At 61.7% G+C, this 927-nt stretch overlaps 1 protein-coding gene across 1 annotated transcript in view; it reads left to right on the top strand.

Annotated features, from left to right (window-relative positions):
* The window catches only part of LOC125947817 (UPF0746 protein DDB_G0281095-like), a gene marked incomplete at its 3' end in the record, with an annotated part of 7,586 nt that extends 6,972 nt beyond the window's left edge, over window positions 1-614 (top strand). The window contains exon 3 of the mRNA XM_049673257.1: window positions 174-614. Within this exon, the coding sequence (XP_049529214.1) occupies window positions 174-614 (441 nt within the window). The remainder of the gene's footprint in view (window positions 1-173) is intronic.
* Between the last annotated feature and the right edge of the window lie 313 nt (window positions 615-927).

Here is a 927-nt window from a genome sequence, read left to right as displayed (position 1 = left end):
AAGAGAAGAAGAAGAAGAAGAAGAAGAAGAAGAAGAAGAAGAAGAAGAAGAAGAAGAAGAAGAAGAAGAGAAGAGAAGAAGAAGAAGAAGAAGAAGAAGCAGAAGAGAGAAGAAGAAGAAGAAGAAGCAGAAGAAGCAGAAGAAGAAGCAAGCAGCAGCAGCAGAAGCAGCAGCAGCAGCAGCAGCAGCAGCAGCAGCAGCAGCAGCAGCAGCAGCAGCAGCAGCAGCAGCAGCAGCAGCAGCAGCAGCAGCAGCAGCAGCAGCAGCAGCAGCAGCAGCAGCAGCAGCAGCAGCAGCAGCAGCAGCAGCAGCAGCAGCAGCAGCAGCAGCAGCAGCAGCAGCAGCAGCAGCAGCAGCAGCAGCAGCAGCAGCAGCAGCAGCAGCAGCAGCAGCAGCAGCAGCAGCAGCAGCAGCAGCAGCAGCAGCAGCAGCAGCAGCAGCAGCAGCAGCAGCAGCAGCAGCAGCAGCAGCAGCAGCAGCAGCAGCAGCAGCAGCAGCAGCAGCAGCAGCAGCAGCAGCAGCAGCAGCAGCAGCAGCAGCAGCAGCAGCAGCAGCAGCAGCAGCAGCAGCAGCAGCAGCAGCAGCAGCAGCAGCAGCAGCAGCAGCAGCAGCAGCAGCAGCAGCAGCAGCAGCAGCAGCAGCAGCAGCAGCAGCAGCAGCAGCAGCAGCAGCAGCAGCAGCAGCAGCAGCAGCAGCAGCAGCAGCAGCAGCAGCAGCAGCAGCAGCAGCAGCAGCAGCAGCAGCAGCAGCAGCAGCAGCAGCAGCAGCAGCAGCAGCAGCAGCAGCAGCAGCAGCAGCAGCAGCAGCAGCAGCAGCAGCAGCAGCAGCAGCAGCAGCAGCAGCAGCAGCAGCAGCAGCAGCAGCAGCAGCAGCAGCAGCAGCAGCAGCAGCAGCAGCAGCAGCAGCAGCAGCAGCAGCAGCAGCAGC

The sequence above is a fragment of the Dermacentor silvarum genome, chromosome 1 (assembly GCF_013339745.2).
Source record: "Dermacentor silvarum isolate Dsil-2018 chromosome 1, BIME_Dsil_1.4, whole genome shotgun sequence".
In the NCBI taxonomy this organism is placed as follows: Eukaryota; Metazoa; Arthropoda; class Arachnida; order Ixodida; family Ixodidae; genus Dermacentor; species Dermacentor silvarum.
Note: the sequence above shows the minus strand (reverse complement) of the source record. Positions and strands in the feature narration are given on the sequence as shown.